This window comes from Vombatus ursinus, unplaced genomic scaffold, assembly GCF_900497805.2.
Source record: "Vombatus ursinus unplaced genomic scaffold, bare-nosed wombat genome assembly UNPS02014807.1, whole genome shotgun sequence".
NCBI lineage: Eukaryota > Metazoa > Chordata > Mammalia > Diprotodontia > Vombatidae > Vombatus > Vombatus ursinus.
The window spans coordinates 19,077,110-19,098,543 of NW_020954585.1; the positions used below are offsets into that span (position 1 = coordinate 19,077,110).

A 21,434-nucleotide genomic window follows, 5' to 3' on the forward strand; every position below is an offset into this window, starting at 1 on the left:
TAAAGGATTGGATAGTTTTTAGTGAGGTTGGGGGCAGGGGAGGGGTGGAGAAGGGAGAAGATATGGTGCATGTGTGTTTGGCTGGAGGGGAAAATGGATTTTGGATGAAGTTCCAAATAGTTATCTGCCAACTTCTAATTTATATTACTCTGGCCCCTCCAACCCCTATGCGTCAAATTATTTTTCTTAAAGAGCTTAGAAACATCCTTAAAAACCTTCTGGAAAGTATTCTGGAAAAAATGTGTTTGGAGGGCACCAAGGTATTAAATTTTTGGAAGAAGGAGCTGGTGGTCTAAAGTCCTGTTCCTGCAGAAGGACAGCTCCATCACAGAAACCACTATTCCAAACGGAACCCTTGTGGGTGAGTAATCCTTGCACTGGCGCCAAGAACTGAGATAGGAATATACATAGGATTATAGGCCATTACTGATTAACAAGTGGAACTGGAAATTTGTACTGTCAAAAATCAATGCAAGTCTAGGAAATTGATAGTATGATGCTACATTCATTCTGTTTCAATTTTAATAAAAACCAGTACATATAAAGAATTTTGCATATATCTACCAGGGTTAAAACAAGGAATAATCAATCTCCTCTTCAAAGATTAGTCATGCTTGATAGAAATAAAGAAGTCAAACGATCATGGGGTACATTCTCTTAGTAAGGGAGAGTAAAAGACAAAGCTGCATTTTGTGAAACTCATGTGGAAATATTTCTGTTACTTGGTTACCAGAAGCTACCAAAAAAACATAACATTATTTTAACAGAGTATTTTACATCTAGTAAATAAACTAAGTCTAACAATGTATTCTTCTGGATGTAGGCAATATTAAATTCATTTTTGATGTATGGTGATTATTCCTCAACGTTATTTGCCCACAATAATTCCTGACACGTATTTAGCACTTCATAGTTTATAAATCCAAACACACTTTCTCTTGTTTGATCCTCACAACAACCGGATGAGGCCAAAAGTACAAAAGTATTATTGTCATCATTTCGATGGATGAGAAAACTGAGGCTCAGACCTGCCCAAAGTCACACAACTAGAAAATGGCAGAGCTGAGGCTTAAGTCAGGGTCTTCTGACTCCAGAGAGGATTCTTTCCACTAAACTAATTGGTTTGGTTTTTTTGTTTTGTTTTGTTTTGTTTTTTAATATCATCGCAGATAGAATTCCTCTTTTCCCATGTTTGCTCTGGATTACCACCACCCAGCACCATCCCTGTCTGAACTTGGGGATCAGATGTGAGTGCTGGATAAGGCAGAAGTAGGTCTAGAAGGAAAATAAAGTTCACAACTCCTGCGGCCCTTCAAAGTCTTCCCAAATATTCCTAAGTTACACGTTCTGGTCCAGATCCTCTCCAATCAGAAACTAGACCATGACCATAAAGATTTGATATGGCTACAAGTTAACTTTTCTTTGTAGCATAATTTTCATAAGCAGAGTCTGAGCTTGGTTTCTTTTTTTCTGCTACTTAAACCTGCTTTTGTCATTTTTTTTTTTGCAGGAATACAAAGAATCTTACAGAAAGTAATTTATGTACCCGTAGCTTTTCTTGCCTCGTGTGGTCCTGCTCCTGTTTCCTTTGAAATTTCTTTAGAATAACATGCAATAACCAATACAACACAACCCACAATCCCTAGACTTAAGTTCTTACAGTATTCTAATGCTTTGGTAACCTGATCTTCTTTCCCAAATGAGAGACCATCTTCTTAATACCATTGTTGTAGGGGGTAGAGTAAACAGGGCACTGTGGCACTCAAAACCACAGTTTGGTGACTGACCATTCAGTCTGTCCCTGAAAAACTAGAAGCTTCTGTTCCTCACAATGAAACTTTATGACACAATAACATCCCAGTTATATCTGTTTTCTGAAACCCCACTCTGGATATCCATTTGTCCCAGTTTTAACTCTTATTTAAGTTTTTGACATTGAAGGAAATTTGTGGTCTTACCTTTGAATCCCCAAGGTATTTATTATTTCCTCCAATAGAATGAAAGCTTGAGATAAAGGGCTATTTTGTTTCTATAATTGTACCCTCAGCTCCCGCACAGTCCGTCTTTTTTGCTCATATCTGCATTCCTAGGACTTAGCACAGTGCCCAGCACACAGTTAAGTACTTAATAAATGCCTCTTGGTTTAACATTAAGAGCTGGGACATCAGGAAAGGCTTCGTACAATAGATGACATGAGCTAAGTAATGAAGGAAAATAAGGGTTCCAAAAGGCAGAGGGGAGAAAGGAGGGCACATTAGGCTTAGGGGCAACTAGTACAAAGACACATAGAAAGGATACGGCATGTAACCTATGTGGAAGAATTCTTATTCTAGGCTAGTTTGACTGGAACATATGGTGTTGAAAGAGAGTGTGCAACAAGGGTAGAAAAGTAGGTTGTGGACAAGTTATAAAGGTCCTTAAATTCCAAATAGAGAATTTTATATTTCATCCTATATTTGATCCAATAAAAATTCATTTGAATTGAGTAGAGGAGTCACATGGTCAGATTTACACTTGAGGACAATCACTATGACAACTGAATGAGGAACAGATTAGAGAGGGGAAATATTTGAGGCAGGGAGACTGCTTAGGAGATCACTACAATAGAATAAGTGAGAAGTGTTAATGGCCTGAACCAGAGTGTCAGATATGTGAATGGAGGAGAGAAGGCGGTAGATGCAGGAAATGAGGTAGTAAAAAAGGCAAGACCTGGCAATGAAGTAGATGTGTGGGATGGGGGAGAGTGAAGAGTAATGACTGTAAACATGCATGTGTATTTCCCTTGAGAGAAATGGGAAAAATTAGAAGGATAGGTTTGAGGAGAAAGATAATGAGTTCAGTTTTGGAGGAGCTGAGTTTGAAGTGTTAATTGTAAAATATCCAGCAGGCAGGTTGTGAGGGGGGATTGGAGCTCAAGAGAAAGACTAGAGATAAGTTTTAGAGTCATCACATAGAGATGATAATTAAACCCATGTAAGCTGATAAGACCACCAAATGAATGAGTATAGAGGGATGAGGGGTCAGAATAGAGCCCAGAGGTACCCTTTCCCTTAGTAAGAATGTCATGGATTATAATTCAGCAAAGAAACGGAAAGGGAACAGCTAGAAAGGCAGGAGGAAAACCAATAATCGGACAAAAAAAATAATTATTATCATAATACATTATCATAATATCACAAAAACCCAGAAAGGAGAGCATACACAAGAGGGAAGTGTGATCGACAGTGTCAAATTCTGTGGAGAATTCAAGAAGGATAAGAACTGAGAAAAGATTGTCAGCTTTGGCAATTAAGAGATCCCTGGTAACTGTGGAAAAGGTACTTTCAGTTGAGTGATGAGGTTGAAAGCCAGACTGCAGAGGATTTAATAAGTGAAAGAAGAAGTGGAGAGTAGACAGCTTTTTCAAGGAATTTGGTAGAAAAGAGAGGAGAGATATAACATGATATATTATGAGGATGATTGGTTTTACTGATGGACTTTTAAGGATGGAGATGGGGGTGGGGCACCGGGCGGGGAGAGGCATGTTTGTAGTCAACAGGGAATGAACAGTAGACTGGGAAGGATTGAAGGTTAGCCAGAGAGAGGGGATTATTGTGGGGCCATCTGCTAGAAAAAGCCTGGAAGTGAAAGGATCAAAGCTGCGTCTCAAGGGCTCAACCTGAGTTAGGAGAAGGGCCACTTTTTCATAGGAAACTGGAGTAGTTCTTGAGATTCTGAGTACACTGTTGCAGAAAGTGAGGTCAAAGGTGGAAGAACGCTAGCCAGCAGTTATGAAAGACATAAGAAAAATAAAGAAAAACAAACAAAAAAAAAGTACTCAGAGTTTGAACTTCCATCAGAAAACCACCAATTCACACTAAGATGTAAATGATTGATAAAGCCTTACCTTTTCCAGGGGGGTATTTATATTTTAATAGGGATAAAAGCCTAAACAAAATGGATCAAGCTCTACTGACAGAACTTTGACGTAAGTTGTCAGAAGAACAAGATACTGGGACTTTGTGGGTCCCTAAATGAAGACAGGCCTGATGATACCTTTAAACTACCACCACCACCACCACCACCACCACCACCGAAAGACTTTTTTTTCTCTCTCACCTCCCACCCCCATAATCTGTGTGTATTTTTAAACACATCATGAAGTTATCTGAATGTATAATCACTGTAATACATATATGCAGCTGTGTTTACTTCTACATGCACGGCCCTGTATCTCAGCCACATTGCTAAAATGCTAATGGAATGTAGTAGGGTGTGTGGGCACCAGCCTGAAATTCTTTAATGCTTATAACTTCATTATTTCCAGACCAAATAATTCCTTCCAACACATAAAGGAAAAATCTTCCTCGTGATAGCTCATCTCACATACCCCAAGGAGACTCATTCACACATGAAACTCCTCAGGGAGTTCATACTGGTTCTGTGTGTGGTGGGAAAATAAAAAGGGGCTGGGGGGCAGGGAGGAAAAGGGACATGGAAAAGAGAGATGAAAAAGAGAGCTCAGGGGCAGGCCATGGCGTGCTGCCATCAAAATGGCTCTATAGCATTAAAAGCCATTTTAAATTAGGAAGCTCTTGTCAGAACAACAATTACATCAGATACTCGTGAAATATTTATATTATTCATGGAGTACGGGTGGGAGGAAGGCTGACTAGTCCTAGTGAGGTGTCAGCTAACACAGAACAACCTGTTATTCTACTTCAGTGGACAGCTCTGGAGAAAGGAAAACACAAAGATTGAAAACATTTTTCCTTTGGTTGATTTTTTTTAAGGGAGAAGGAAGAGATGCATTTTACCATTTATTTTGTTCTGTTTTAGTTTCTGCAGAAAAGTGTGAAGTTTTATCTCTTTCCTCAAAATCAGTTATTTTCAAAGATACAATTTTTCATATTCTTTTTTTTTTAATTTTTTTATTCTTTCAGAAAGTTTTTATTTTTTTTCTTTCATAAGGAGCTTCCCTAGGGCATTAACTAAACTAGGAATGTATTTGAGCATGGTTACAGGATCAGTGGTTTGAAGGGGGGTTTATCCTGTTAGGATATATTTGAATTTGTTATTTTAGGGAAGGGGTGCATAGTTTCTGTAGTTTAGTGGGTCAGGTTTTGTTCTTTTTTTTTTTTTTAAATAAGTTTCCCAGACATTCAGCTAATAAAACATAAAGTATTTTCCTCCAATTCCCTTTGCTCTTCTTCTTATGAAGACTTCCTCTTTCTTTCCTCTAGAGCTCTTTATGTCATATGCGTACTAATGGAACATGTGAGCTGTCCATCAGTATTGTTTTATGACCACCCCATCTTTATTTTCTGGTCATAGAAAATGACTTGATGACATCTTTTTACCATTTCTTCTACACAGTTCCTTTCTAATATGTTGCAGCCTGTTCATGGTAACCATGAGTCTCTCCATTACCCACTTGGTGACAAGCAACTTTTAATTTTTTGGAGACTATGGTATATTCTATGGCTCTTAGCCAGAAACCACAAGAATACTGGTGTCAAAAGAGAAGGCTTTTGTTTCAGAGGAAAGCTCAGGGTGCTTAAAAGAACTGTATAATTTCCCAAAGACAATCCCAAAGACCTGCTTTCTTAATCCTGTTAAATTCTGAGCACAGATCACTGCCTAGTTGCAGTGCCTGTCTGAGATATAAGTAGTGAGGAATGAGCTCTATGAAATAGGTTGTCCATCCAATAGCAAACCATAATCAGGAAAATTGTCATCCTTCATCCATTTGCTTTTTGTGGTAACAAACAGAAGTGCTTATGACTTTTGCAGATTCATTTCCTATCCTGCACTTTACTGAATCTACTGTCTCATTTTTGGTCATTTTTCTAGGGTTTTCTAAGTAAAACATTGTATTATTCACAAGTAGGGATAATTTGGCCTCCTCTTTATCTGTGCTTAATACCCAAATTTCTTTTTGTTGTTTGGCTACTATAGATAGCATTTTTTGGATATCTAATGACAGTGAAGACAATGGGCATCCATCCTTTCTTCACACTGATCTTTATCAGCATAGTTTCCAGTGTTTTGCCATCACAAATGATGCTAGGTCTTGGTTTTAAATGTTGATTATATGAAAGAGGGTCCTTTGATTATTATGTATTTTAAAAAATGTTTTTAATAAGATAAATTTATTTTAGTTTTCAACATTCACTTGATCTTGAGTTCCAAATTTTCGCTTCATCTCATCCCTCCCCCCACCCAAGACAGCGTGCATTCTGAATACTCATTCCCCTAATCTGCCCTCCCTTCTATTTTTCCCCCCCTTCTCTTATCCCCTTCCCCTTCTATTTTCCTGTAGGGCAGGATAGATTTCTATACCCCATTGCCTGTATATCTTATTTCCCAGTTGCAGGTGAAAATAATTTTTGACATTTGTTTTTAGGGGCAGCTAAGTGGCGCAGTGGATAAAGCACCGGCCCTGGAGTCAGGAGGACCTGAGTTCAAATCCGGCCTCAGACACATAACACTCACTAGCTGTGTGACCCTGGGCAAATCACTTAACCCCCACTGCCTCACCAAAAACAAAACAAAACAAAACAAAAACATTTGTTTTTAAAACTTTGGGTTCCAAATTTTCTCCCATCCTCCCTCCCCACCCACCCTTATTGAGAAGGCAAGCAACTCGATACAGGTTATACACGCGAAGTCATGCAAAACACTTCCATAGTAGTCATGTTGTGAAAAACTAACTATATGTCCCTTCATCCTATCCCAACCCCCCGTTTATTCTATTCTCTCTTTTGACCCTGTCCCTCCTCAGAAGTATTTGCTTCTCACTACCCCTTCCCCCAATCTACCCTCCCCTCTATTATCCCCCTGCTCTCTTTCCCCTCCCCCCCATTTTCCTGTAGGATAAGACCGATTTCCATACCTGATTAAATGGTTATGTCCGATGAGAATAAGATTCACTCATTCCCTCTCACCTTCCTCCACTTCCCCTCCACTGTAAAAGCCTTTTTTTGTCTGTTTTATGTGAGATAATTTACCCCATTCTACCTCTCCCTTTCTCCCAGCATAATCCTCTCTCATCCCTTACTTTTAAAAACTGTTTTTTAACAAATGAGTGGTCCATTTTTTCAAAGGCTTTTTCAGCTTCTGACATGTTATTTTTGTGGAATTTGTTACTGAAATGATTAATTATGCCAATAATTTTCCTAGTTTCAAATGATCATTGCATCCCTAGTGCAAATTCAACTTGGTCATAATGAATAATTTGTATATATTGTTATATATCTATATAATGTGTTATATAATATATGGAGGTTACATGTTTGTTAATATTTTTGCATTGCTAATTCATTAAATTGAACTCTAGTTCACTTTTGATGCTTTTACTCCTCCTTGTTGGGCTATCAGGACTATATTTATAAAAGGAGTTTGATAGAGTATTTTTCTATCTATTTCTATTTAAGCATAGATATTCATTGCTTTTTAAATATTTAAAAACAAATCACTTGTAAATCCATTAAGTCCAGGGTTTTGGTTTTTTTTTTTGTCAATTCATTTGTGAATTTCTCAATTTCTTTTTCTAAGATTGGATGGGTTTAGATCTCTGTTTCTTTGTTAGTTTGGATATTTTATATTTTAATAAATATTTATCACCTTCTTTTGGATTCTTAGTTTGGCTGGTATAGAATTGGTATAGTGGCTTCTAATGATTCTTTTTATTTCCTCCCCACTTGTTGTTAATTCATCATTCATTTTTTTGTTTGGGTATTTTGATTTTCCCCTCTTTCTTTTCTTTTTAAATTAAATTTTACTGTATTTAATTATCAACCATTTATTTTTCTCCTTCCCACTAAGGGAAAAAAAAGAAAATCTTTGTAACAAATAAGCATAGTCAACAAAAACAATTCCCATACTGACCATGTCCAAAACTATTTGCTTTATTCTGCATATTAGTTAATAACCTCTGTCAGGTGGTGGCTAGTATTCTTTATCACTGGTTCTATGGAATTGTGGTTGATCACTAAGCTGATTAGAGTTCTTAAGTCCTTCAAAACTGCTATTTGTTTTTAACAATGCCAAAGTTATAGTACAAATATTTATCTTGTTTATGCTCATTTCACTCTGAATTAGTTCATATGAGTCTTTCTAGGTTTTTTTGAAACCATCTCTTTCTTCATTTCATATAGCACCACTGTATTCCATTACATTCATATACTATTACTGGGGAATGGCTCTTATTTTTATAAATCTGACTCAGTTCTCTAAATATTTAAGAAATGAGGCATTTAGCAGAAAAACTTCCTATAATTTTTTTTTACCCAGTTTCCTACTTTTAATCTTGGCTACACTGGTTTTATTTGGGCAAATTTTTTTTTAATTTCATGTAATCAAAATTATCTACTTTACTTCCCATGATCCTCTATCTCTTGGTCATAAATTCTTCCCTTATCCATGGATCTGACAGGTAAAATTTTCCATGCTCCCTAATTTGCTTATGATATCAACCTTTATGTCTCCAAATCATACATCCACTTTGACCTTATCTTGGTATCTGCCAAATAGCTTTCCAGGTTTCCTAGCAATTTTTTTTTAAGGCAATTAGAAAGACTTCAGTTCAATTTAATAAACATTTATTTTTTTTTAAGGCAATTGGGGTTAAGTGACTTGCCCAGGGTCACACAGCTAGTAAGTGTCAAGTGTTTGGTCTGAGGCTAGATTTGAACTCAGGTCCTCCTGACTTCAGGGCCAGCGATCTATCCACTGCGTCATCTAGCTGCCCCTATTGGAAACTTCAGTATACCATGATATATACCCATGTAGCATCACCAGAGGCAGCTAGGTGGCTCAGTGGAGAGAGTGCTCTGGAGAGAGGAAGACTTATCTTCCTGAGTCCAAATATGGTCTTAGACACTTAATAGCTGTGTGACCCTGGACAAGTCACTTAACTCTGTTCGCCTCAGTTTCCTCATCTGGAAAATAAGTTGGAGAAGGAAATAGCAAACCATTACAGTATCTTTGCCAAGAAACACCCAAATGGGATCACAAAAAGTTGGGGACATGACTGAAAGCAACCCAGAAAAACAACGCAAAAACAAATGGGTCTTAATTGGGGAATGGCTAAACAAATAATGATATCTGAATAAAATGGAATACTATTAAAAGTAAGAAATGATAAAAGGAATGGTTTCAAAGAAAACTGGAAAGACTTGTATGAACTGATGTAGAATGAAGTGAGCAGAACTACGAAAACAATTTATACAATAACGTTGTACAAAGGAACAACTTTGAAAGACTTCAGTTCAATTTAATAAACATTCTCTATCCACTGTGCCACTTAGCTGCCCCTATTCATAGCAAATTTTGTCAACGATAAGTTCTTGCCCCAAAAGCTTGGATCTTAGGGTTTATTAAACACTAGATTACTATGGTCATTTACTACTGTTTATTGTGTAACTAATCCATTTCACTGATCCCACCACTCTGTTTTACCAGATTGCTTGCATGATTACTGCTTTATGATACAGTTTGAAATCTAGTATTGCTAGGCCACTTTCCTTCAAATTTTTTTTTCATTGATTCCCTGGATATTTCTTACCTTTTGCTCTTCCAGATGAATTTTGTTATTATTTTCTCTAACACTGTAAAATATTTTTGGTAGTTGAATAAGTAAATTAGTTTAGGGAGAATTGTCATTTTTATTATATTGGCTCAACCTACCCATAAGCAATTAACATTTCTCCACTTGTTTGGATCTGTCTTTATTTGTGTGAAAAGTCTTTTGTAATTGTATACATATGGTTCCCAGGTTCATCTTAGCAGGTAGATTTTCAAGTGTTTTATACTGTCTGCAATTACTATAAATGGGATTTCTCTTTCTATCTCTTGCTGCTGGACTTTGTTGATAACATAAAAATGCTGATGATTTATGTGGGTTTATTTCATATCCTGCAACTTTACTAAAATTTTTAACTGTTACAACTAGTTTTTTACTGGTTTCTCTAGGATTTCTCTACATATACCATAATATCATCTTCAGAGAGTGATAGTTTTGTTTCTATTTTGCCTATTCCAAATTCTTTTATTTCTTTTTCTTGTCTTCTGGCTAAGCTCAAGCTAACATTTCTAGTATAATATTGAACAATAACAATGATAACTGGCATCCTTGTTTCACCCTTGATCTTACTGGGAAGGCTTCTAGCTTGCTGATGGCTTTAGATTAAATACTACTTATCATCTTTTTAAGGAAAGCTCCATTTATTCCTGTGCTTTCTAGTGTTTTTAACAGGAATAAGTACTATATTTTGTTGAAGGCTTTTTCTAAATCTATTGAGATAATCATGATTTTTCTTGTTTTTGTTATTGATATGGTGTAGTATTCTGATAGTTTTCCTAATATTGAACCAGCTCTGCATTCCTGACATAAATCTTACCTGGCTATTGTGTATGATCTTTGTAACATATTGCTAGCATTTTATTCAAAATTTTTGCATAAATATTCATTAGGGAAATTGTTCTATTGTTTTCTTTTTCTGTTATTGCTATCCTTGGTTTAGGTATCAAAACCATATTTGTGTCATAAAATGAATTTTACAGGACTGCTCCTTTGCCTATTTTTTTAGATCGTTTATATAGTATTGGAATTAATTGTTCTTTAAATGTGTGGTAGAATTCACCTGCAGATCTATTTGGTCCTGGGGATTTTTTCTTAGGGAGCTCATTTATAGCTTATTTAATTACTTAAGATAGAGTTATTTAGGTATTCTATTTCTTCTTCTGTTGACCTGGGCAATTTATACTTTTGTAAATATTCATCCATTGTATTTAGATTATCAGATTTATTGACATATAATTGAGTAAAATAGCTCCAAATGATTGCTTTAATTTTATCTTCATTGACAGTGCATTCACCCTTTTCATTTTTGATTCTGGTAATTTGGTTCTCATCTTTCTTTTTTAAATCAAATTCACCAATGGTTTCTCTACTTTATTGATTTTTTTCATAAAATTAGCTCCTAGTTTTATTTATTAGTTAAATTTTTTTAATTTCAATTTTATTAATCGCCCCTTTGATTTTATAGGATTTCTGATTTGGTGCTTATTAGGGAATTCCAATTTGTTCTTCTTCTGGTTTTCTAAATTGCATGCCCAATTCACTGATCTGCTCTTTTTTTAATTGATATATGGTTTAGAGATATAAATTTTCCCCTAAGTACTGCTTTGGCTGTACCCCACAAATTTTGGTATGCTGTCTCGTTATTGTCATTATCTTTAATGAAATTATTGATTGTTTTTATTATTTGTTCTTTGACCATTCATTGTTTAGGATTAGATTATTAAGTTTCCAATTAATTTTTAATCTATGTTTCCAAGGCCCTTTATTGAATATAATTTTTATTGCATTATGATATCAAAAGTGTGCAATTAATATTTCTGCTTTTTTGCATTTGGTTATGAGGTTTTTATGCCTTAATACATGGTCAATTTTTGTGAAGGTACAATGTACAGCTGAAAATACATATATATATATACTTCTTTCTATTCAATTTTCTCCAGAGGTCTATCATATCTAACTTTTCTAAAATGCTCTCTTTAACTCCTTAACTACTTTCTTATTTATTTTATGGTTAGATTTTAACTACCTCTGAGAGGGGAAAGTGGAGGTCCCCCACTATTATGGTGTTACTATTTCCTCCTATAACTCATTTAACTTTTGCTTTATGAATATGGATCTTCTTCCATTTGATGCATATAAGTTTAATATTCATATTACCTCATTGTCTATGGTACGTTTTAGCAAAATGTAGTTTCCCTGATTATCTCTTTTAACTAGGTCTATTTTTGCTTTTGCATCGTCCGAGGTCATGATTACTACCCCTCCCTTTTTTACCTTAGCTGAAACTAATAGACTCTGTTTCTTCCCCTTATTTTTACTGTATGTGTCTTTCTGTTTTTTACAGAAACAGAAGTGTGTTACAAGAAGTGTGCTTCTTGCAAACAACATATTAGTGGATTCCGGTTTCTAATCCATTCAAGTATACACTTCCATTTTATGGGTAAGTTTATCCCATTCACATTCAGTTATGATTCCTAACTGTATTTCCCTCCATTCTATCTTTTTTTTTTAATTTATCCTTTTCTCCTTTTACCCTGTCCCTCCTCAAAAGTCTGTTTTGCATCTGACTACTACCTCCTTTAATCCGCCCTCCTTTTTTATCAGTCCCCTCCTTCTCTTATTCCCTTCCTCTCTTATTTCCCTATTAGATAAAACAGAAGTCTATATCCAACTGAGTATGTATATTTGAGTCTCTTTGAACCAATTCTGATGAAAGTAGGATTCAAGTGTCAGCATTATCACCCGCCCATTTTCCCCTCCATTCTAAAAGCTCTTCTTTACACCTTTTTTATTCTTCCTCTCCCTTCCCCTTCCTCCCAATGCATCTCTCTTTCTCATCCCTTCATTTTTTTAGGTCATCATGACATAACTGACTCACACCTGTGCCCTCTGTCTATACAGACTCCTTCTAACTGTCCTAATATTGATAAAGTTCTTAGAAGCAACATGTATCATCATCCAATACAGAAATGTAAACAATTTAACCTTAGTTTTTTAGGATTTCTTTATGTTTACCTTTTTATGTTTCTTTTGAATCTTGTGTTTCAATGTCAGACCTTCTATTTAGCTTTGGTCTTTTCATCAGGAATGCTTGAAAGTCCTTTATTTCATTAAATGTCTATTTTTCACCCTGAAATATTACATTCAATTTTGCTGGGTGATTGTTGGTTGTAATCCTAGCTCTTGCCTTCCAGAATATCATATTCCAAGCCCTTTCCTTCTTTAACATGGAAGCTATTAACTTTTGTATGATACTGACTGTGGCCCCACAGTATCTGAATGGTTTCTTTCCGGCTGCTTGCAATATTTTTTCCTTGACTTGGGAGCTCTGGAACTTGAATATAATATTCATGGAAGTTTTTATTTTGGGGTCTTTCAGGAGGTGATTGATGGATTCTTTCTATTTCTATTTTATCTTCTGGATCTAAGATATCAGGGCAGTTTTCCTTTATAATTTCTTGAAATATAATGTCTAGGCTCTTTTTTTAAATTATAGCTTTCAGACAGCTCGATAATTCTTAATATCTCTCCTCGATTTATTTTCCAGTCAGTTGTCTTTTCAATGAGCTATTTCACATTTTCTTCTATTTTCTCATTATTGTGACTTTGTTTTATTGCTTCTTGATGTCAAATGGAGTCATTAACTTCCACTTACCCAATTATAATTTTTAAGAAATTATTTTCTTCAGTGAACTTTTGTCCCTCTTTTTCCATTTCACCAATTCTGCTTTTTAAGGAGTTCTTTTATTCAGTGAAGTTTTGTACTTTTTTTCACTTGTCCAATTCTGCTTTTTAAGGAGTTCTTTTCTTCAGTGAAATTTTGTTCCTCTTTTGCCATTTGGCCAATTCTGTTTTTTAAGGTGTTATTTTCTTCAGGTTTTGTTTTGTGCCCATTTTACCAAGCTATTAATTCCCTTTTCATAATTTGCTTGCATCACTAATTTCTTTTCCCAATTTTTCCTTTACCACTCTAATCTCTTTCTTTAACTCTTCCAGGAATTCTTGTTGCACTTGTGTCCAATTTAAACATTTTTTCTTTGAGGCTTTGCTTGTAACTATTTTCATGATGTCATTTTTTAAGTTTGTGTCTTGATCTTTCCTGTCACCACAGCAGCTTTTTATGGTCAGGTCCTATTTTTGTTGTTTGCTCATTTTTCCAGTCTATTTCTTTATTTTTAACTTTCTGCTAAAGTTGGGCTCTGCTCATGTAGGCACTATCCCAAGTTTCAGACTTTTTTCATGCTGCCATTTTCAGAGTTAGTTTCCTTCTCTTCGGTATTTCTATTTGCTGGTGGGGAGGAGTTGGGAGGCGGGGGTCGGGTAAGGAGGAAATAGAGTATGATTCTCTTTGATTCTCTCTACCATCTTGGGTCACTTTCCCTTATAATGTAAATGTTGAGATAGCAGTTATTAACTATCTTAAAATACAAAAAAAAATACATAAATAAGAAGGAATATTTGTTATCAAAATTTCAATATAGAAAGCATTTAGAGGGACTAATCAAGATAGGTATCATAAGGTGATGAGTAAACACTTTCTTCTGTAAAACAAAAATAAAATGGAATGACAATCATTTTTGAAGCCACTGAACTAGATAGAAGCCTTAGAAATTTTAACCTAGAATTTACTCAAAGGAAGCCATGGAGGTTGCCAGCAATATTATGCAAGGAAATAGCATCTTGCTTAAACCTTAGACTTCGTATTAGCTTGGCAGTTACAATCTGATTTCAATATGGAATTGACAGAATACTAACTGTATATATTTAGCCTTCAAGATTCTGGTTAATTAATATAGATAGAGCGTCATAGAGTATACCAATGATAGGTGTACTACTATAACTATGACTACTGCTGCTCCTGATAATATTAATAATAATAATAAGTATATAGCTCATTAAAGTTTGTTTGAATATGTTCTCTCTTTTGAGCCTAAAAATAAAAAACAAACAAAAAACCCTGTGTTAGGTACTATTATTATCACCATTTTACAGATGCAGAAATTGGGCCTGAGAGAGGTTAAGAGGTTTCCTGGGTCTCACAGTTAAGTAAATGCCTGAGACACGATTTATTGGTCAATCAGTCAGTGAGCACTAATTAAGTCCTACTATGTATCAAGTACTATATGTTTAGTGTTGGCGACACAAAAAAGGCAAAAGACAGTCCCTGCCCTTGAGAAGCTCACAATGTAGTGCAGAGAGACAATATGCAAACAGCTGTGTATAAAAGGACTGCCTAGCAGAAGTAAGGGTCCAATTGAGATCAGATAACATACATTTGTAGTGGATAATCAAATTAGTTGTGTGATTTCCTCCACCTTCTTCCAATAACATGTAGGAATGTGTACAAGTGAAAACAGCAGATGGTGGGAGAGATCCAAAGCTAAGAGTTGGCAGGGCACAATTAGTGATATGATAAGAGAACAAGGGATTCAAGAGAAGAGTGCAATGTAGAGGTAAAAGGGTTGACCAAGAAGTTAAAATGAGGAAAAGTAGATAGAGTGGTCAATGTAGGCTTGATGACCTGGGTCATGGAACTGAGAGATCAAAGGATTGAAGAGGAGGATCTGGTATTGGAAGACTGAGGGAGAGGGGGAAAGCCAATTGATTGCGATCAGATAAAGGAATGACAGAGTTCATGGATGTGGATTTGGACTCAGTTCTTCCTGAATTCAAATCCAGCACTCTCTCTACTATGCCAGCTAGCTGCCTAGGAGTCAATATTTGGAAGTTACCACTAGACATTATATTGAGGCAAAAAAATAATTCCCAAAGAAATATTCATCAATGGAATAATTTTGAGTTGCCAAACCTGGCTAACAGCTAAATTAAAGACCAAGAGGGTAATGCTCACATATAATAAGAGGTCTCAAATTCTTCTTCAAAAAAGGGCAATGCTATTGAAACATACTATTTGCTATTCTTTTCTTCCGTTTTGTTTTGTTTTCTCTTTCTTATGGTTCCTCCTATTGGTTCTAATTCTTCCTTACAACATCAATAATGTGAAAATATGTTTAATAGGAATGTATATGTATAGTCTACATTAGATTGCATGCCATCTTCAGGAAGGAAGTGGTAAGGGAGGGGGAGAAAAATTTAAAACTCAAAAGCTTATGAAAGTGATTGTTGATAAATCAAAATAAATTATTTTTAAAAAAGAACAATGCTATAGCTGGAGACATTTAGAGGACATCTTATCCACCAAAGTAATAAGATCAATCATCAAAATCTCATCTAGAATTATTTGATATGGAATTGTATCACAGCTACAAATCTTCAGTGTAGGTGGGAATAAGCCTTTCAAGGATAACCTCCTTTAAAGGCAGCTACAGTAACTCCTAACATTAGACAGAAACCTTGAGATGTGAACAACAGATTTGCTGTATAAATGTGTTTTAAAGAATATCTTCTCAATCAGTCATCAATCTCTTCAAAAATACTACCTTTCAAACATAATAGATGGAGTGAAAGTGACATACTGCAAGAAGACTGGAAAGAAAGAATAGTCACTCAGTCAACATAGATTTATTAAGCACTTAGTAGGAGCCAGGCACTATAGTAAGTGCTGGAGATACAAACAAAGGTTAAAACAGTCCCCATGCTCAAGGTGCTCACATTCTAATGGGGGAGACAATGTGAAAATTACTAGTTACATGCAAAAATATATATAGAGTAAATGGAAGGTAATCTCAGAGGGGAAGGCATTAAAAGCTAGGAACAGCAGCAAAGGAATTCTACAGAAGGTGGGATTTGAGCTGAATTGTGTTACCCACCTTGGTAAATGTTTTTCTAAAAGTAAATTAAGTTTGGCTGGTTAACATATCAATTGATAATCATGGGATATGGGAGGCACACCAATGGAGGTTAGTGAATCATAGCATCAGAAAGGCATCCCACATACACTCATCAGGACTACCCCTACAACTGTGATGGTACAAGCAGTAATCACCCTCCAGGGAACTACAGTGTAGTAGAGGTTGGGAGAGTGGTCCCACAGAAAGTGTTAAAAATACATTCTTATAAAGCTCATAACATTTATGAATTTTAAATGTATTTGTAATGTATTTCTATGCAAAAAAGAATGCTATAGGAATCAAAAGTTAAAAGAAGTATAATCAATTTATATTCCAGACATGAACTTCAAATCAATTCAACATTTACTAGCGCCACCCCACCCTCTAACACACATTATGTAAAGGTCCTGTGAATCCAGCAAAGAAAATCAAGAAGGGTAAGAAAGTGGGAAAAAAGATGGGCATAGCAAGGTACAAAGGAAGCTGAGGGAAGAGAGTATTAATCAGGAGTAGTTCCTCAAAACTGTCAGTTGCTGCTAAAAGATGATAAAGAATAAGAAACTGAATGGCCTTTTAATTTTTATTGCCTATATTTATAGCCAAAATACTTTTAAATGTTTCTAATATAATAGCATTCTGTAAACGTATTTTTAATAATTCTGAAAATTAAAAAATTAAAATTGGAAACAGAGGAAGTGTCTAATCTTAATAAGGTTCCCTGAGCCAAAGGCTACCAAATAAGGGAAGCCAAATTCTAAATATTGGCAAATAACTGATTTACTTTTAAAAAATTTTTTTAATGTTTTTTAATATGCTAAATGACCGATCTTCACTTTCACCTATTCTTGAAAGTGGGAACAGCACAAAAGAAAGTGTCACCTCAGGAGCACCTATCACCCATCTCTGCAACAAAAACACCAAATTCCAAATGAAGTGGTAAGTTCTAGATTTGCTCATTAGGCTTACATACCAATGTCCCTGTTCATAAACTGATAAGGTTAACATACCTGATCTTTTCATCTAGGCTGAAGGGATGTAATAGCATCGAGAGTTTAGCCTACATGGGAGTTGACTTGTTTTTATATGGTATTAAAAAGTATGAATGGCAATGCTACAGAATGAATAAAATGAGCATCTTGGTATGGTTCTTTGACTCAGAAGAGCATTATTATGAATGCCTGCCTCCCACCATAGGTGACTGTTCAACTTTCAGTTAACCTACCTGCCATTCTGGTCTGCAGTCCATGTAACTGATCTCCCTTCTGGCTTTGTTTTGTACCATATTCTTATGATGTGAGGAAAGTCAGTGGCTGTCTTAACCCCCATTTTCCTGATTTGTAAGCTCCAGGGGCTAGAGGTGAACAGGAGTTCTCCACAGCCAGGAGCTTGGCTGCAGCAAGCATAATAATATAACTGTTCCCTCCAATGATCTGCAGGTAGAGTCACAAGTTCACGCACAATTTGATTTCTGATCTTCTTACAATCATTACTGAGCTTGGCAGACCGTGTAAATCTTTCAATACCTGGCACCGCAGCGGCATCTACCTCCTCGACCTTTAACACAGATAAATCACAGCAGTCCAGTATAAGTAAAAAATCCTCACTTCCATGATTCCCTGGGTCACAACAGTTCTTTGAACTAGAAATCCCATAAGTTTGTTCTCTGCTGCTATGGTTACCGCTTCTATCAGAAGTATCTTTTTCATTTTTACCACAGTCAGCAAAATCTTTAGATCTCATTTTGCATGAGAAAGCACCTAGATTTGTCACAGGAATGTGGCAAGGTTCAGATGTCTCAACTTTGCCAGATTCACTTGACTCTGACTGGCCAGATTCCCCATCAACACCACTCAGTTTCTTGCATCCACTTCCAGGCTCAAGGAAGATGATGATGGCACCTTCAATGATATGGCTTTCAAAATCCACATCCAAATCCAATTCATAATGCTTTACCAGTATGTGGTTAGTGTTGGCCATGAGAGGCAGGTCATCTCTGGAAGGGTCTAACACCGTCTCCATTGTGTTGTTTGTTGGGCAGCAGCTCTGATGATTCCACCATTCACACTCTTTTAATATTCCATCCAAATCTGTGTTTGTTAATAAGTCTTTGATGCAGGAACTGAGCTCCACAAACGTCAATCCTTTACCCAAGAAGAAAAACACAATTAGAGGAAATTGCAAACACAAAGTACTATTAGAATTTCCATTTTTAAGAGTTGACTACTGTCCATAAATAGTCCCTCTCCATACCAAGAGTATTTAACTAGGAGGCAAACAAATTTATTTCGTTGATATAAAAGAAAGTAGCGTAATGAACATCTAAAAAATATTTCCATTCACCAACTGAATGAAATGGTCCTCAATAAGGACAAAAGATGTTGCTTTTAACTACAACAATTCTTATTTTAGAAAAGATCTGTTATATAAAACTTATCATAATACTTCACACTGTTTTTTTAAATGTTAAGTGCATCATTTCTAATTTTGTGCATCAAATAAAGTGATTGTTCTTCTCTTGTGATACTAAGTAAAAAAATCAGAATGGAGACTAAGTGGCTTCATATGTTTTATTCTTTGAGAATAATAATTTAATACATACAATATAACTCTGGGGATTAATGTACTTTTCACATTAGGGCTGAGCTTACATCAACAATTCTAGTAGGTTATAAGAAAATGAGCCAATTTACTAGGAGTACATTCTAAGTATTCCTTTGAGATTGTTCACAGAGATTTTTCAAATTTATAGTTAAATGCTCAAGTATATCATTACATCTTAATAGCTGAAAACCCATTAACATTCTAGATAATAGCTTTCTTATGGCAAACAAAAGGTCTTCTCTTTTGAAAAGAAAATATGCAAATACCTATAATAGGAAAAAAGAAATTAAAATGCAGCAACAGCTGTTACAATAAAATGTATAAGTTCACCATAAAAGTTTTGATTCAAAGTAGATTTTATATTTTTATAACAATCTAGCTAAAAAAATTAGTTGACAGTACTTCATTCTTTCTCTAATTTTCTTTCAGCACATTTTTTCTTCCTTTACTAAAAAAATAAGAAATCATAGGGAGAATATGTGTATAATATTAAAGGAAGTAATATGAGTGAAAAAAACTGTAATGGTCAGATTATAGGCCATCCCTGGAATGCTAGTTATACTTCTGAAATAAGAGCTCTTAGAAAAAATATAGAGAACATAGGTACAAACTAAAAAATAACACTGACTACAGGCCATAATAAGCTCATATCTGAACCAAGATAACAGTTAAACGCTACAGAATCAATAATGTTAGTATAATCATTTGTATTTCTAAAAATCGGCATGCATTTATTTTATTATCCAAAAAAATTCTATTACTTCCTTGTTTTTTAAAGAAAAAAAATATTTCTGTTGGTCCTGTTTAAAGTGATATACCTACATTAGAAGAAAAAGGGCTTTAAGAAAGTGTCATATTTGCCAACTTGATAACCACTGTTAAAAAAATTAGCTGATTATGAAGACATAAGAAAATAGATATCTAATTATCTTTTATTAGCTTTGAAACAACTCATAAAGCTAACAATTTTAGGAAATTTTTGTACATTACAGGAATCACAAGTGATTTTACTGCCCAATAATATAGTGTCCCAAAAGTCTTAGTGCAGTTTTAAGTTTTAACGGCTTTAAAATTTCACTAAGACTTTTGAGACATCCTGTATAAAACTATATGGTATAATTCTAAATGCCAGATACTATAAAATCAGTTAATTTGAGGAAGAGAGTGATCCTGATGATGAAAAGTGGTACATAGGCAACCCTACACCAGAAAACAAAACATTTAAAATTTCTATCAGAGCTACCAAAAAAAAAAAATTAGTATATACTATTGCTGTTAAAAATTGCTCCTTTTGGAGAGAACAGAATAAACGTGGGGCGGGATAGGATGCAGGGAAATATAGTTAGTTTTCCACAGCATGACTACTATGGAAGTGTTTTGCATGACTACACACGTATAACCTGTATCGAGTTGCTTGCCTTCTCAATGAGTGTGGGTGGGGAGGGAGGAAGGGAGAAAAGTTGGAACCCAAAGTTTTAAAAACAAATGTTAAAAATTGTTTCCACGTGCAACTGGGAAATAAGATATACAGGTAAAGGGGTATAGAAATCTATCCTGCCCCACAGGAAAATAGAAGGGGAAGGGGATAAGAGAAGGAGGGGAGAGATAGAAGTGAGGGCAGATTAGGGGAAGAGGTATTCAGAATGCACGCCATCTTGAGTGGGGGGAGGGGCAAGATGGGGAGAAAATTTGGAACTCAAAATCTTGTGGAAGGGAATGTTGAAAACTTAAAATAAATAAATTAATAGAGAAAAAAATAAAATAAATAAAATAAAATAAAAAATTGCTCCTTTTGCACTCTCATTATTTGGTCAAGCTTCCTGAAGCATGTATTTAGTATAATAACACTATGTATCCAGCACATTGCATGCAGCAATGCATTTTGCAATTATATAAAAAGAAGCATAAAAATGGTGTGTGCCTTCAAGTAACTTGTAGTCTACTTGGGGAGAGAAGACTAAACACACATTTAACATTCCAACAGGGAGACAAACAACGCGTACACATTTAGGTATATAAAACACATACACAAAATAAATACCAAGTAATGGAGGAAGGGAAATGGGAGAGGAGTCACTAGCAGCTAGGGAGATCAGGAAAGGCCTCATATAGGAGGCAATGTCTGAACTACGCTTTGAAGGCAATGACTGAATTTCTGAACACTACAAAGTCATACAGCCCTTTATTCTACTCTTCCTTGATTTTCAAACATAATCCTTTTTACCCTCTCTGCCAAGGAAACATAAATACTGAGGATAAGGCCTGACAGTCATGACAGAAATCTTTGGCTTGTTATGATCCACAGAGTAAAAAAAGGGACAATGATTTTAAATGTACACAATGGGAGATGAGTGAGTAGTGACCTTCGGTGCACAATTCAAAGAGCAAGCAAAAGACTGGAGACTTAAAGTTTTTGTTAAACAGCCACCACACTTCTGTGCTGTGTAGCTGCTTCCTCCTCCCACAGAGGGAGGGAC

The 21,434-nt window shown here is 35.4% G+C and overlaps 1 protein-coding gene across 8 annotated transcripts in view; it reads right to left on the reverse strand.

Annotated features, from left to right (window-relative positions):
- AOPEP (aminopeptidase O (putative)) overlaps positions 1-21,434 on the reverse strand; it is a 568,440-nt gene that overhangs the window by 436,658 nt on the left and 110,348 nt on the right. For all 8 annotated transcript variants that reach the window (XR_003570208.1, XM_027874398.1, XM_027874399.1 and 5 more), the window contains one exon: positions 17,579-18,497. Coding sequence is in view for 7 of the 8 variants with exons in the window: in XM_027874398.1 (XP_027730199.1) it covers positions 17,579-18,497 (919 nt within the window). In the remaining variant the exon portion in view is untranslated. The remainder of the gene's footprint in view (positions 1-17,578; positions 18,498-21,434) is intronic.